Raw genomic sequence first — 15,843 nt, forward strand, 5'->3', positions numbered from 1 at the left:
GTTTAATAAATATTCACATGTTGCACAAGAATTGCTTTCCCATTATGACCCAAAACGTATTAAAGTGACACTTCAGTACACAGATCAAAGAACACCCCCTGGTCTCTGTGTTCACATAGGCAGATTTATGTAAGTGGCCAGTTGTCCTGCAGAGTTCAGATGATGCACATCTGTCTCAGTGCAGACCGGATAACAGGCTGGATCGTCTGTCTAAGAGGAAAGTACGGGAGAGGAAGGAGCAATCCCTCCCCCTTACTACCGCTACCCCTGCCTCTGTCTGATAAGACAGCAGGCCTCAGTTTGACCCATGACGGAGTCAGGATGTTGCATGAAAGCTGCATGTAAGCTTGTGTGAGATCTGCTCTAATTAGTATTATGACCAACTGCATATCCCCAGGTCATCATGAATCACTTTTCATTCAACTGAATCTCCTTTTGTTAAATAATAGAGATGTTCCTATATCATCTTTTCATTCATTATACTGATCCTGATACCTGAACCTGTGTAACAGCTGATACCGAGTACGGATTCCGATACCACTGCATTAAATACTTATTTTAACTGCATACTACTAGCCCTGTGGATGTGATGCGATTGCTGTTATTGTTGTATGGTATGGCTCAGGTTTAACATGAATGCCATATAATCTTTCTTTTTTTCTCACATAACAATTCCTACACTAGTTGTCACAAAACTAGAGCCACCCTTCAGAATGAAAGCTTTGCTTACTGTACACGTTGCCTTCTTACTGGTGGGTTTTCTAATGGCTAACACTGCACTATTTACCAGCCTACACTGTTCAGCTACAGACTATTAACAACGACAGAAGAATTGGTCTCCAAGGAAATGATGATTATGATGATGTGTTTTGAAAGTTGATAAAAGAAAGACAACTACACTCCATCCTTTGCATAATATTTAATTTATTTATTCATAAAGACAAAGTACATTAATCAACATCTGTGTATGATGTTAGCTGGCTAACACAGCAACCACAGCATTGCTCAGTGTGCAGGAGATCAACAACACCACTCTGCAGATTCCAAAATGACAACGAAAGATAAAATCGAGTGGGAATCAGTGCTAACATTAACAAGCTAAGCTAAATAGCTTCTACTTTTAGAAGGAAGGAATACAAACTTAAAAGGACAATGAGTCCATCCAAATGTTTAATCTTGTAAAGTGACAGACATCTTAAAATGCAAATGGTTGATGATAGTGTGATGTTTTCCAGTTAACATGCTTCATGGAAGTTGACACCATCTGCCAATGGGAAATGTCCAGCCAGAGGTTTGAGGCTAAGAAGCTGTTTCCTCAAAATATGTCCAAAAACTGTTATCCTGTTTTGAAACATTGAAAAATAACTAGTATTTTTTCTGGCCATTTTCTGACAGCGAGAGAGAGACCCGAAGGTTAGGGAAGAGAGAGAGAGAGAGGGAGAGAGAGAGAGAGAGGACATGCAGCAAAGGGCCTGAGGCAGATTTGAACCCAGGCTGCTGAGATAAAGACTGAGCTTAAATGTAATGCACTCTACCAGTTGAGCCAGTGGGGAGCTCTCAATAACTGTAGTGTTATTATATTATTATAGTTTTCATTTCCTCGCACAAAATGTGATTGAAAGTCTTTTAAACACAGCAGCAGAGCAACTGTGAAGTTGTTGTAAAGTCATGTAAAGATAGTGATACATGGGGAACCACTGAAACCACTGAGGTTAGGTTTGGATATTTGACGTGTCTCAATTTTAGAAAGCCTAAATAAGTCAGTCAGTGCTTTACCTGTCTGGAATTTGTTCTGTGTGACATGTGAAAGAGGATTGTCAGAATAGGATGAAGCTCACACTATAATCTGTGGTCAGTGTGATCTGGATACACTCCCTCCACAATTAAAATAAAAAGCAAAGGAAACAGATGGAGAGGGTGAGTGGAGTGAAATACTGCAAACGTTACACAAGCTTGTGTGGACGGGTTTGAATGAAAGGGGGGGTGGGGGGGGGGGTGCATGTTGAAGGACAAATGTAAGTGGGCTGATGTCTGATTCAACACGCCCTGAGCTCATTGACCACCCTGTGTGGGGAACATTCCTTTCCAATCTCCTCTTCACAACATGTTATCAGAGACTATTTTAGACTGGACTGTACTTCAGGTTCAAGCCTGTTGTGACTGATATTTGGCCTTAAGATTTGAGGCCTAAATGTGGCTGTTTTTCAATCTGAATGTATTTGACTCTTTAGAAAAGATTATTTTTTAATCAGCTCAGCATCTCAGGCCTGTCAGATTTGTAGATTTGTTCGTCCTGAGACCTAAAACAGACCATGCTGCATATATTGATTATGAAAAACATCTCAGAAGAGTTTTTTTTAATTTCACTTTTGATCCATTTTATCCACAACTGCTGTGGATAAAACAGCTCAGTTTGTAGTTGAGATAAGAGACAAAGGGCACAAGGACACGAGAAAGGAATGCAACCACAATCAAACCAACAAGGACAATAGCAAAGTTTCAGTCCAACATAACAGCAGGAGTCAGTTCTACACACAATCCTGTCCCCTTTGTTTTGTTAGCGACGTGTATGAGCTTTCTCCAACAGCTCAGGTCAGAATATTAAAGCAACAGTTTGTCATTTTGGACAAAAAGTTTATTCACTTTCTTTCAGAGAGTTAGATGAGAAGGTTTTTAACACACTCATGTCTGCATGCTGATTATAAAGCTACAGCCAGCAGCTGATTAACTTAGCACTAAGACAGGGGGAAAACTAGCCTGGGTCTGTACAAAAGAAGTCTCCACTGGTCTCCTGGTATCGTCATGGTAACAGAATAAGGAGTCAAAGGAGTCTGGTTCACAACACCCTGTCATTTTCTGTTTGGATTTAACAAACAGAACATAATTAGTGAGATGTAGTGGAGCTGGAAGGTGGATTTTGTTGTTTGAAAGTTGCCACTTAAGTTCCCAGCTACATAACTGTCTATTTTCATGTCATATGATATTATAAAAGGAATGGTCTAGACCCACTCTAGATAAACTCTGCTATGATATGGCGCTATATAAATCAAACTGACCTGATATAACCTTCTTTTTGTGCAAACCTTTAGGACGTTGTGGTTTTTTTTTCATACCAAACTTTTGCATTGTGTTGTGTAATTAACGTGCAGAGGGTTGAATGTTACACTCTGGTAGCTGGGTCTGGAGTTAGGACGGGTGTTTTCCACGCTGTTGGATAAAAGGTTGTTTTTGTGCATATAATGGGACAAACACTGGAGCTTTAGCAGAAGATGGGTTCATGGCAATGATAGAAAGTAGAGAGAAAGGCTTGGCTGCATACCACATCCTCATTATGGAGAACAGTGAGAGGAGCTGTGGTCATAAATCAGTGAAAGGCTTCTTGTTTTGCAGAAGTCAAAGAAGAAAAACTGTGTCAAGATGAGCTTAATCACAGTCATAAAGCTTTGACAGAGAAGTTGTTTAAAAACATACTTCAACTTCAGATAATACCACTCCCTTATTCTGAAATTCTTGTGGTACATGAATGGGTTCTTTGTTATGCAAGTTTCTAACCCCCCAAGATACGACTTACAATGTCTCCAAGAGTCTGATTTATATTTTAGGTTACATTGTGCTGAGAGAGTTGAATACTTTATCAGTAACCTACGGTGGCCCTGAGAGATCAAAACACTGCAACTTAAAAAAACACATGGAAATAGACAAAACCCCAAACAACTTCAGAAAATCTTCATCTACTCGACAACACGTGCTGCAAGTACGCAACACAACAGAAGTGTCTCCATGGGACACAAAAAACTGATGAACCCAGCTGTGTTATGATACATCCATGCAAGTGCAGAAACACTTCCATTGTGTTGTGAGTATTTGCAGCACATAAGTTGTCAAATTGAGAAGATGTTTTCTAAAGTTTGTGTTTTTTCTGTTTGCATGTGTTTTCTGAAGTTGCAGTGAGTTGAGCTCTCAGGGCCACCGTAGTTATCAAATAGTATTCAGAAACATACATAACTGTCATGGTTTGTTCTCCATACATACCTGCCTTCAGTTGTTTTCCACTCATCACTCCCTTGCTCACCCCATCTGCCAGCCACACCCACCTCGTCAGTCACTTCATTCACCTGTTCACTCAGCTGCAGCTCTTCAGCAATCAAGCCTGGTTAAAAGCTCCACTCTCCTCCACACTCACTGCCAGATTGTTCTTTGTTCCCATGAAAGACTTTCCAGCGTTTACTCTTCATCTGATCTCCCGGTTCCGACCCTGCCTGCTCCCGACCTACCCGCCTCGTCTCTGCCCTGGTAATTACTTCAGCCCTTCTGTTTTTGACCACGATTCTGCCTTGCCTCTTCCTGGTCTTCGTCTGCCTGTTCTCGGGGCTGCTCTGAGTCCTCCACCTCCACTGCTGCAGCGTGTGAGTTCTCCTCGTTTCCCCATTGATCATCGCTGGGACAGAGTCCTCATCTCGACCATCGTGAGTGTTCCTGGGTTACTCACCTGCTGGTTTTTCGGTCCTCTGCCTGGTTCCGACCTACCCTCTGCCAGGTACGGCTGCCTCATCCACAGCTTTATTCTGGGCCCTCGGATTTTCCCCAAGCCCCTCAAAGACTGCCATTCGCCTTTTGAATTGAACTGTGTTTACTTACCTGCATCTAATAACAATAAAAGTCATTACCAATCATCGGTCCTAGTCGGTGCTGCTTTTGGGTCCAAACCTCACCCATTACAGTACAATCTGGCCAGTCATGGACCCAGCGCGCCCCCCGTCTCCACAGAACCGCTTTGAGAGAATAGAGGACGTTCTCCAGCGGCATGAAAGTATGATGGCGGCCGCCCTCACCCAGATCCAGCAGCTGTCATCCACCCTTGCTCAGGCAGTTGCTACGTCGAGGTCTCCTGAACCCCCAACACCACCACCACCACCGCCGCCTCCTTCTGGAGCCATCACCGAACCTCGGGTCGGCGCACCCGAGCGTTACGCTGGGGATCCTGACGGCTGCAACCCGTTCATCACGAACTGTTCCATTTTGTTTGCACTCCAGCCCCTCACGTTTTCCACTGAGGCAGCCCGGGTGGCCTTCACCATCAACCACCTCACGGGCCGCGCCCGTCTCTGGGGAACTGCGGAGTGGGAGAAGCAGACTCCTGCTTGCGCCTCCTTCCAGGCATTCTCAGAGGAGCTCCGCAAGGTTTTTGGAATGGGAGTTTCTGGGTCGGACGCAGCTCGTGACCTGCTGAGTCTTCGACAGGGGAATCAGACGGTGGCTGACTTCTCGATTGACTTCCGCACTCGAGCCCGCCAGAGCAGCTGGAATGAGTCGGCCCTCCGTGACTTCTTCCTCCACAGTCTGGCCGACTACATCAAGGATGAATTGGTGTCTCACGACCTCCCATCAACTCTGGACGGGATGATCGAGCTGGCCATCCGAGTGGACCTCCGTATTCAGGCCCGACGCCGTGAGAGGAGACGGGGAACAGCCAGTGGGAACCCTCCCTCACGACTTCGGGAGACCGCCTCAGATCCTGGTGCCGCCTCCTTTTCCGCCCCCCGGCAGAGGCGTCCGAGCCAATGCAACTGGGTCGCACCAGTCTCTCCCCAAAGGAGAAGGAGCGACGTCGTCAGGCCAATCTGTGTTTATACTGTGGTCAGGCCGGCCATTTCGTCTCTCGCTGTCCAGCAAAAGCCAGGGCTCATCAGTAGGCGGGGATATACTGTTGAGCCAAGCTTCACCCAAAGCCTTCCCCAATCAAAGACCTGTGTTTCACGCCAGGCTCCTCCTCCCGGACGGTTCCCATGCCTTAGCTACATTCATCGACTCCGGGGCCGACGCCAACATCATTGATGAGGATCTAGCACTGCAGTTGGGGATAGACCGCATTCCCCTGCCTCATCCGATCCCTGCCAGGGCCCTCGATGGACACCTCCTGGGAACTGTCTCTCATCAGACCATCCCGGTACCCATGTTACTTTCAGGTAACCACCATGAGACTGTCCAATTTCATGTCCTACCATCCCCTTGCATCCCTCTGATTCTGGGGTATCCCTGGCTCCTCCGTCATAACCCCCACATTGACTGGGCTGCAGGGACCATCCTGGGGTGGAGCCCTTCCTGCCACCAGATCTGTCTGAGACACGCCAGCGTTCCCCAGCACTCAGCCTGTTCCAGCGTCATGCCTACCTTGTCCGGGGTTCCCCCCGAATACCATGACTTTCGAGAGGTGTTCAGCAAGGCCAAGGCCACATCCCTGCCTCCTCATCGCCCATATGACTGCGCCATTGACCTGCAGCCCGGCACCACTCCACCCAAGGGCCGTCTCTACTCTTTGTCTGGCCCAGAAAGAGAGGCTATGGAAGCCTACATCAATGACTCTCTGGCAGCAGGAATCATCCGACCCTCTTCTTCTCCGGCGGGGGCAGGGTTCTTCTTTGTCGAAAAGAAAGACAAGACACTGAGGCCATGCATCGATTATCGGGGCCTCAACGACATCACCATCAAGAATCGCTATCCACTCCCTCTCATCTCCTCAGCGTTTGAGCTTCTCCAGGGGGCCACCATATTCACAAAGTTAGATCTTCGCAACGCCTACCATCTAGTCCGCATCCGGGAGGGTGATGAGTGGAAGACTGCCTTCAACACCCCCTCCGGTCACTACGAATACCTGGTGATGCCCTTCGGTCTCACCAACGCCCCCGCTGTCTTCCAGGCCCTGGTTAATGACGTGCTCCGAGACATGCTCAACCGCTTTGTGTTCGTGTACTTGGATGACATCCTGATCTTCTCCAAGACCCGGAGGAGCACGTCAGTCATGTTCAGGCAGTTCTCAAGCGCCTCCTCGAGAACTCTCTCTTCGTCAAAGCCGAGAAGTGTGAGTTTCATGCCTCTTCTGTCTCCTTCTTGGGCTACATTGTGGCTCCAGGTAGTCTGCAGATGGACCCGTCCAAGGTCTCAGCAGTCACGTCCTGGCCCATCCCTGACTCCCGCAAGCACCTGCAACGTTTCCTGGGGTTCGCCAACTTTTACCGCAGATTCATCCGCAACTACAGCACTGTCGCCGCCCCCCTCACAGCTCTCACATCCACCAAGGTGCCTTTCCACTGGACCTCTGCGGCTGATGAGGCCTTCCAGACTCTCAAGGCGTGTTTTACATCAGCGCCCATCCTTCAGGTTCCCGACCCAGACCGCCAGTTCGTTGTGGAGGTTGATGCCTCCGATGTTGGCGTGGGAGCCGTCCTGTCTCAGCGGGCTGCGTCAGATCAAAAGCTCCATCCCTGTGCCTTCTTCTCTCGTCGACTGTCCCCTGCTGAGAGGAACTATGACATCGGCAACCGGGAGCTGTTAGCCGTCAAGCTGGCCCTAGAGGTGTGGCGCCATTGGCTGGAGGGGACCAGACTGCCATTCCTGGTTTGGACTGATCATAAGAACCTAGAATACATCCGGACTGCCAAGAGACTGAACTCCCGCCAAGCCCGCTGGTCCCTCTTCTTCACACGATTCAACTTCTCCCTCTCCTATCGACCTGGATCCCGCAACATCAAGCCAGATGCCTTGTCGCGACAATTCAAGGGGGAGGGGGAGGCAAGGGAAGAGGCCGACTCCATCCTCCCGTATCCCTGTGTTATTGCTTCCCTGACCTGGGAGGTGGAGGAGAGGGTGAAAGCTGCTATGGAGAATCAACCAGGTCCTAGCGCCTGTCCCCCTAACCGTCTCTTTGTTCCTTCGGCTCTGAGGTCTGACGTACTCCAGTGGGCTCACTCCTCCAGACTTACCTGTCATCCTGGAATACGGAGGACTTGTGATGTATTAAAGCAGCGCTTCTGGTGGGCCACGCTGGAAGAGGACACTCGTGAGTACATCAATGCCTGTCCTGTCTGCAGTCAACACAAGCCTTCTCATCAGTCCCCTGCTGGGTTTTTGCATCCCCTTCCGGTGCCTCGGCGCCCATGGTCCCACATCTCCTTGGACTTCGTCACTGGTCTTCCCTCTTCTGGTGGGAACACAGTCATTCTCACAGTGGTTGACCGGTTTAGCAAGATGGCACATTTCATTCCTCTCTCCAAGATCCCCTCTGCCAAAGAGACTGCTCAGCTGGTCCTGCTCCATATCTTCCGCCTCCATGGCCTTCCCACTGATGTGGTCTCAGACCGGGGCCCGCAGTTCACCTCCATCTTCTGGCGGGAGTTCTGCGCTCAGCTTGGGGCCTCCGTTAGTTTGTCCTCCGGTTTCCACCCCCAATCCAATGGCCAAGCAGAACGCATGAACCAAGAGATGGAGACAACACTACGTTGTATGGTGTCACGGAACCCCTCCTCTTGGTCCCAGCAGCTCCTGTGGGTCGAATACGCCCACAACTCCCTCACCAGCTCGGCCACTGGCCTCTCCCCCTTTCAATGCTGTTACGGGTATCAACCTCCACTCTTCCCGGCCCTTGAGGGAGAGGCCACCTGCCCCTCTGTCCAGGCCTTCATCCGTCGTTGTCGCCGCACCTGGATCCAAGCTCGAGCAGCCCTTCTCCGAGCCTCTGATCGCTACTCCTCATCGGCCAACCGGCGTCGCACTCAAGCTCCGACTTACCAAGTGGGCCAAAAGGTTTGGCTCTCCACCCGGGACCTCCCTCTCCGGGTGGAATCCAGGAAGTTGGCTCCAAGATTCATCGGTCCTTTTCCCATACTGAAGGTCATCAACCCGGCGGCAGTGAGGCTTCAGCTCCCCCGGTCCATGCGCATCCACCCCACCTTCCATGTCTCTCGCGTCAAGCCTGTTTTGGAGAGCCCGCTGGTGCCCCCCACTCCTCCTCCACCGCCTCCTCGCCTTATCGATGGGGGTCCGGCCTACGCTGTTCGTCGCCTGCTGCGCTCCCGCCGTCGTGGTCGTGGGCTTCAATACCTGGTCGACTGGGATGGCTATGGTCCAGAGGAGAGGTCGTGGGTCCCTGCTGGTCACATTCTTGACCCTCGCCTCATCACCGATTTTCATCGGCAACACCCTGAACAACCCTCCAGGTCGACCTCCTCCGCTGGGGCTACACATCGGGGGCCATCCGTCCCTCCCATGCCTGTTGACTTGGAGGGAGAGGGGGTCTCTTCCTCCGAGGAGGACTCATCCTCGGATAACGAGGGTGCCCTCCTCCAGACCCCCTCCGCCCACCCGGCTGCTGTGATGGACTGGTCTGGCTCCGAGGAGTTTTAGTCCCTCCTCCTGGCCCCCTCCTCCCACCCGGCTTGGTGCGTTTTTGGGACGTCGGGAGCCGTCCCTTGAGGGGGGGGTTCTGTCATGGTTTGTTCTCCATACATACCTGCCTTCAGTTGTTTTCCACTCATCACTCCCTTGCTCACCCCATCTGCCAGCCACACCCACCTCGTCAGTCACTTCATTCACCTGTTCACTCAGCTGCAGCTCTTCAGCAATCAAGCCTGGTTAAAAGCTCCACTCTCCTCCACACTCACTGCCAGATTGTTCTTTGTTCCCATGAAAGACTTTCCAGCGTTTACTCTTCATCTGATCTCCCGGTTCCGACCCTGCCTGCTCCCGACCTACCCGCCTCGTCTCTGCCCTGGTAATTACTTCAGCCCTTCTGTTTTTGACCACGATTCTGCCTTGCCTCTTCCTGGTCTTCGTCTGCCTGTTCTCGGGGCTGCTCTGAGTCCTCCACCTCCACTGCTGCAGCGTGTGAGTTCTCCTCGTTTCCCCATTGATCATCGCTGGGACAGAGTCCTCATCTCGACCATCGTGAGTGTTCCTGGGTTACTCACCTGCTGGTTTTTCGGTCCTCTGCCTGGTTCCGACCTACCCTCTGCCAGGTACGGCTGCCTCATCCACAGCTTTATTCTGGGCCCTCGGATTTTCCCCAAGCCCCTCAAAGACTGCCATTCGCCTTTTGAATTGAACTGTGTTTACTTACCTGCATCTAATAACAATAAAAGTCATTACCAATCATCGGTCCTAGTCGGTGCTGCTTTTGGGTCCAAACCTCACCCATTACACATAACGGGACAGGTGATGCCTGTCAGATCTAGTTTCAGTTCTGTCAGAGAGAGAGAGAGGAGACACAGTATTGTTTGACTATGGGGTTAATGGTGCACAGCCTCTCCTCAAGGCATTCATTGTGTTGCACTTTGCTGTTCATGTGAAAACTGATATAAACTTGAGAAAGAGAGAGAGAAGATAGAGAAGTTCAGACCTTGACTCTTCACTCACCTCCACACAAAAATGATTAACGGTTAAAAATTGGCTCAGTTCTACAAAATGTAATCTCTAACCTCTCCCCTCCACTGCTCATGAATCAGTCTTTTATACTTAGTCATGGATATTTCTTACTTCTCTTTTTCAGCTGTTACTGACTTGTTACCAAAGAACCATGTTTTTTTTAGCAGTTTTCTTTTTTTAAACTGATTATTCAGCAAGAAAACTTTCAACCCTTCCAGACCTTAGAAGCGCTCTAACATCTCTGGCATCTAACAGAGCACAAATGATTAGACTTTTACTTACAAACACAAGGTGCCTTAAAAGATTTGCAGCATAATCCATGAGTCTTAAAATGGTTGTTAAATACAATCAGAACAATCATTTCCCCCAATTTTTCTGTCGGGTTCAGAAGTAGATACCCATTTATTTTATAAATAGATGGACAGTAAATCCTGGGTTCTACCCCCAAATGTCTGCACGCATGAAAACCACATAGAACACCTGGAGTTGATGCTTTGAATTGTTGTTCTGAGTTTTTCATACTGGGTTACAAGAAATGCTACATATACAGCCTATGTCCAAAATGACTACATGGTCCACAGCCGTTCCTGCTCTGACTTGAGTGGGAGGTTAGATAAGCAGCTTTGGATCCTTGTACCTGTCCTGGGTTTGTCCATCATCTCAAGTGGCAGTGGAGACAGCTGTTGCACTTTTACAATGTTGACCATGCAGACAAATGTAGGTGTTCTTCATTTTTTCCTTCACCAACAGTGACAGTGTGGACAGACTTCAAACCAACTCCCACTATTGAATGAGATATAAATCAGATTTATATTATATTTCTTTAAATATTAAAGCAAAACATCTGATAAAGTGGCAAACCTTGTGCGAAAACATCTGGATTATTACAGCTGATTAGAGATGTAATGGTTTCTGTGTGGTTCTGTTGTTGTGTGAAGAGAGATCACTGGTACATTTGACATATTGTTGGTTATATACTGTGTGTGTTCTCCTGATTGTGGTGGTCATGTATGAGCATACCGCCCCCTGACCTCTGACCTGGTGATTCTTATGTTCAGGCATGCAGCCCCTCCCAGTGCAATATCCTCCCCCCTTCCTTCTGTGCTGCTGGACTGGATGGTCTCCCTCCACGACCCCCCCTCTCTGTGCAATTCACAGCAGCTCACTGTTTTGAGGTTTTACAGTGTAACATGCTCTTCAGTCTGAGTGGTCATACATGTGGTTACAGTGTGTGATCTATATGAGGTTTTTTCAGCCACAGTTCTTAATGTCTGTGTACATTATTTCCACCTGTGCAGTGAATGAGTTCATCTGTACCACAGTGCTTCTGCCCTCTGACTCTTTACATGATGTTATTCAGCCCCAGCCCGTCTCTGAATTGCCGCCCCCTGCTGAAGCCCAGTGGCCTGACAAGGCGTGCTCAGATTCCACAGTGGACACACCCATTCAAGTGCCTTTCATTCAGCTGCAGGGTGTCACCAATTAGATTAGATTAGATTAGATTAACTTTATTTATCCCACAACTGGGAAATTCATTTACCACAGCAGAAAATAAACATCTATAGAATAAAACATCTATGGAAATATACAACAAAAATATACCAGATATACACTAATAAATACAATATACACAATACACACGATATGTACATGAAAAAGTGCAAGTTTGCACATGGTCAGTGACAATAAATAACAATAGATGCTGCTTTGTTCCCAAAGCCACAGTCACACACTGCAGAGTCAGGTTTCTTTGTGTAGGCCATGGTTTGCCAGACTTACAGTAGTAAGTTTAGTTTTCATTCATGTGAAGTTCAAGCAGGAAGACAACTGTGAGCGAGCCTTATCTCGTCATCACACTGACGCTCCACCTCTCCATTATTATCCACTGATTCCAGTGGGTTCTGTCCTATCCAATGATGATCTTAGCTGAAGAATATTTAAACCACCTCGCAATGTTCACTCTCGCTGCTGTCACTGCAGTCTATACTGCTTGCAACTTTGCCGCTCCACCACCCTACCTCCACCAGTATTAAGGCCTCTCCCTCGGGGATCTCAGATTAATTTCTACATAGGGCTCTATCCTTATACGTCTCTTTAGTTGATGGGGTCAATGTCAAAGCCTTTTTAAAAAAGGTTTGCAACACTAAGCAGTGGAAAACTCAAAATACTTGAAACATTTAAAAGTCTGCATAGAGTCTGTACCACTTAGTATACGGGTTTGAATCCAGCCCGGGCCCTTTGCTGCATGTCACCCCCCCCTAACTTTCCTGTCTCTCTTTCACTGCAACTGTCAGATTAAATGCTTCTTAAAACTGCCCCAAAATACCTTTGCACCTACTGCACCCAGTATATATCAAGGTTAAAGACACTCAAACATCCTTCTCTCATCTTTAACCTTCTCTGCAACACATTTTAAACGTCGACGTAGCGGATGATACGGTACGGCTGTCGACCTATTGCTTATCTGTTCATTTTGACAGACTATGTTTGATCGTGATTATACAGCCTCATGATTTGATTACTGTCACGGCAGCAGCTTGGATGTGACTTTAACCACTGGGTTATTTCCATGTCCTGTTGTCTGAAAACAAAAGCACAAATATGCGTCAAATAGAAAAACCACACTGTGAATTCAGCTGCTTTAAAACGCAGTGGAGGTATAATCATGGAGGACAGAACAGAGGTTTGGGCAGACACTCATTATCTGTCAGAGGGTCTTTTTATTTTCTTGTGAGATTTAGTGTAAAAGGACGTAATTGAAAAGAGCTGACTTATGAAGGTGTCCGTTTTTAGAACCAGTCTATAGTCTTTAGTTCTTTATGTTTGAACCACAGAGATGTCGTTTTTCATTCATCTGTTGCAGGTGAGCTTGAAGTGCTGTGCTTCACTCATACGTCAGTGCATCTTGGGAGGACACATCACTTGTAAACAGCTATAGCAGCTCATGCTAACAGACCTCAGGGAGCTCTGGTTGTGATCGGTAGTCAGAGGTCAGAACATTCAGAGTATCTCCTGACACTGAAATGACAGACAGCAGCAAATCTGTGTGTTTACTCTGGAGCCGCCCTTTGGTCCGCTGAGACAAAAAAACAGCCACGTGTAAATCTGAACTCTTGGTTATCTAGTCCATGCACACAGATTAGTAAAGAGCACAATAAATGCAATGTTACACATTGAAGGCTGTGAAACGTCCAATGCCAAACAAAATATAACATCAAATCTACCCTTAAATCTAGAGAAACTGGGTGTTGAAATGCTCCCTTCCTTGTTCTCTGAGCCTTGTGGGCCTCCATAGTTTACACTGTGTTTATGGCCAAATGTTAACAAAATATGCAGTATATAAAGTTTAAAATTATATATAGAGGAGTGCATCATCATCATCATCTTAAGCTACTCTGGGTTTCTTTCATGATTTAACTATTGGTGAGTCTCTCTGTATTCAGTATCTTAATTAATTATCTTGTAGAAGCCCATTTTGCAGCAATTACAGCTTTGGGTCTTCTTGGTTAAGTCTCTACACAGCTGGATTTGGGCAGTGGTCAGCCTCAACCAAAAGAGGAAAAATGCAAATACTGGCTTAGTAACATTAGCCATGGGTACATTTAGATTTAACAGTTGAAGGAAGTATAACCACGTTTCTGAGGTCGGGTCTTCTGGAGAGCTTTGTGCAGTCACCGAAGCTAAGCAAGCTGCTGCTGGATGATCAGTCAACCCATCCAAATTGTAGACTACCTGTTTGCTTAAAGTCACATTCCTTTTTTCTAATTTTCCTGATGTTAAATACAAATGATGTGACGTGTGTGTGTGTGTGTGAAGGATTTGAAGAGGTTTAAAGGCACTCTTCACAGAGCCAAGCTGTGTAATGTAAAAAAAACAAGTAATGCAATGAAATTTTACAAGTTTAATAACGATAATATTTATAATAATAATAATGATAAGTAGACTCACTGGGAAGTATAATGGAGTCCAAACACACAATTTGGACCTGGAGACTCACTGACCCTGAATTATTTTTCCTCTCATGGGTGATAAAGTTTGACGGTTTATGTAACGTCTCTTTTCTATCAGTGCAGCTCAGGATAAGATGATGTGACGTTCTGAGCACGAATATTAAATCTTTTTTGACAATCTGGCACAATGATCAAAAACACTAATATTTCATCTTTCTACTTTTTGTCCAGATTACAGCCTTCCTGCAGGAAAGACCTTCAGCCATGGTTTCAGTTCCAGATCCATGATACACACACCCAGCCGCGTCATGGCTGTGAGTACCACCTGCCAGTACTGTATTACACCATGATACATGCGAGAAAACATTATTGAATACCCATCCAGCACAGATCAGTGCAAAATACATATAAAGGTATGGGACAAGTTTATCGTAGCTCAGGACAAAGACAGGAAGCAGGGGAAACCCAGCAACTCAAAGATTGTCCATGAACAGTCTTTGTCTTGGTATTTTATACTGTGTACTGAGTTTCACTACGCGGCTCTGTGAGGACTCACTGTAGTCTCCCAGCCAGAAAACTCTAAGCTTGATGGATGGTGTTCTTTGTGGAATTTAATCTTGCAGTCCAAACAGAAGCAAGAATCAGGTTTTGAGGTGATAACCAACTAAACAGTAGGAGTTTGGCTGTGATGGACTAAAGTAATGATCAATGATTGTTCAATGATTACTCTGGTTCATTACATTTTCTGACTTATTTTTGTGATTTTTTTTAAGTATATTTTTTGGGGCTTTTTATGCCTTTATTAGATAGCACAGTAAAGAGAGACAGGAAATGGGGAGGCAGAGAGAGGGGGAATGGCATGCAGTAAAGGGCCGTCTGATGCAGGATTCGAACCGGGGCCGACTGCAGCGAGGACTGTGGCCTCTACATATGGGGCGAATGCTCAACCTACCGCGCCGTAGCCTGGTCCGTAGCCAGGATTTTAGAAATGCTAGGGTCATGTGTTGAAGTCCCTCCAATGTCTCCTGCTTAATTATTTGGATTATTCAAATTCTATTTAGTTAGTAAACTGTTTGTGTAAATTCATTCCCAATTATGAAGACTAAAGACAGTTTTAGACTGTTATTTCAACAAGACCTTGCTGACAGGAAAACTTGAGCTGTGGTATTTCCAGTTTGGCATGCTGCCGACAGAAATCCCCGTCGGCGAAGTGGAAAAGCCAAAAGGAAGGATCAGCAGGAGTGAAACAGTGGCTTGGACTTGATGATGCTGAAGTCCTGTCAGACTGTACGGAAACATCAAATTGGAATTACCAATTGCAATTGTTGTGGAAGAATTCAAATGCCTTCTTCCCTTCGCTTCATGGATGTGGTTGGTCAAGTCCAACAGAGGAGAGCCGGTCTCAGTCTCATCTCAAAAGGGCTGCATGATATGCAAAAAAAAAAAAAAATCACATTGCGATTATTTTGGCAGATATTGCGATTGCGATATGTGATTGCGATTTCAGCTGGAATGGTTGTTTTAGCGTTTCATTTTCACTGAAAACAAAACATGTTGATGTGATTCTTATTGACTTCTTTACCAAACAATCATGTTCCTTTACGTCTGGAGAATAGGATTTGTAGGCCAGGGCATCTCTGTAGCACCACCAACGCTCATGGTGCTATCAGTACACAACAATATTGTGAAACATTTT

General features: G+C 46.7%; 1 protein-coding gene across 2 annotated transcripts in view; it reads left to right on the plus strand.

Moving 5' to 3' along the window:
• The window catches only part of LOC130166724 (plakophilin-3-like), a 41,398-nt gene that overhangs the window by 4,587 nt on the left and 20,968 nt on the right, over positions 1 to 15,843 (plus strand). For both annotated transcript variants that reach the window (XM_056372456.1, XM_056372465.1), the window contains exon 2: positions 14,379 to 14,461. In XM_056372456.1, coding sequence (XP_056228431.1) covers positions 14,379 to 14,461 — 83 coding nt within the window. The remainder of the gene's footprint in view (positions 1 to 14,378; positions 14,462 to 15,843) is intronic.

The sequence above is a fragment of the Seriola aureovittata genome, chromosome 1, assembly GCF_021018895.1.
Source record: "Seriola aureovittata isolate HTS-2021-v1 ecotype China chromosome 1, ASM2101889v1, whole genome shotgun sequence".
In the NCBI taxonomy this organism is placed as follows: domain Eukaryota; kingdom Metazoa; phylum Chordata; class Actinopteri; order Carangiformes; family Carangidae; genus Seriola; species Seriola aureovittata.